The sequence below is a fragment of the Seriola lalandi genome, unplaced genomic scaffold (genome assembly GCF_002814215.2).
Source record: "Seriola lalandi dorsalis isolate HSWRI2012SDOR001 ecotype SW California unplaced genomic scaffold, Sedor1 jcf7180001964724, whole genome shotgun sequence".
Lineage (NCBI taxonomy): Eukaryota > Metazoa > Chordata > Actinopteri > Carangiformes > Carangidae > Seriola > Seriola lalandi.
In genome coordinates, this window is record NW_019435392.1 from 1 (window position 1) to 1,097 (window position 1,097).

Genomic DNA, 1,097 nt, shown 5'->3' on the forward strand with positions numbered 1-1,097 from the left:
AGAGTAAGAGATGATCCTCCGCCCTTCGCTTTAACGCTCGGTGTAAAACACAAGGCCGGGCTCCGGTGCAGCAGTCTGTCAGACGCACAATACAAACCTTCAACTGGACTCTGATTGGTTGAACTGGTGTTAATGATCGGGGCGTGTGTGTCCTCTGCAGGGCCTCCTGCAGGAGTGTAATGAGTCGGGGGCTGAGTACCTTTTCCAGACGGACAAACCGTACGATGTGAGCTACGACACCGGAGATAAGAGCATCCAGTGCGGCCGACACGTCGACGTCTTTAAACTCTGGCTCATGTGGAAGGCGAAGGTACGGGTGTAACTCCAGTGAGGCTCCTCCCTCTAACGCTCGCCCCGTGAATCTGTCGGTCAGCTGGTTACAGACGGGGCCGGAGGCTCAGTCTGCTGCAGCAGAGCATCAGGATGTGACTTAGGATCAGTTTCAGGACTTCAGCTCTTCTTCTTATTTCCTTCAACGTGTGTTTGGACCGTCGTCCAGCTGCTCCAGTGACGAGCTGCTGTCACAGATTTAACTGGATTTAACTTCACTCACCTCTGATGCTACTTAACTTATTATACTTACCTTAACTAAATTAAACTGAACTTATCTTAACTTAAATATTAACCTAGAGTCTGTCTCTCTCTCTCTCTCTCTCTCTCTCTCTCTCAGGGCTCACAGGGGTTTGGATCTCAGATCAACAGATGCTTAGAGAACGCCGAGTATCTCCACGATCAGCTGCAGAGGAGGAGCGACTTTGAGCTGGTCTTTAAAGACAAGGTAAGTTCAGATTCTCCATCTGACTTTTGTTTGGGTGATTGATAAGAATCTAAGTGATGTAATAAAGATGAGCTACAGCTGATGCGACCTGAAGTCTCACGCTCCACGGCGCCGCTGTGACACGTTGGACCGTCTGTGTCTGTCTCATTAACCTCTGACACATGTGTCTCCGCCTCTCTCACAGCCAGAGCACAGTAATGTGTGTTTCTGGTACATCCCCCCCAGTCTGAGAGGCCTGCCGCCTGGACCCGACCGAGACTCCAGACTCCATCAGGTCAGTCCGGGACGCCGCAGAGAGGGAGGGGCTCCGCTGCTGCAG

At 51.6% G+C, this 1,097-nt stretch overlaps 1 protein-coding gene across 1 annotated transcript; it reads left to right on the forward strand.

The window, feature by feature from the left end:
* Positions 1–160: 160 nt before the first annotated feature.
* Positions 161–1,082, forward strand: LOC111649542 (glutamate decarboxylase 1-like; the record flags this gene model as incomplete). Its single annotated transcript, XM_023399293.1, has 3 exons — positions 161–310; positions 671–778; positions 963–1,082. Coding segments are annotated over 3 exons (378 nt in total), but the record flags the coding sequence as incomplete, so codon positions are not given.
* Positions 1,083–1,097: the final 15 nt, after the last annotated feature.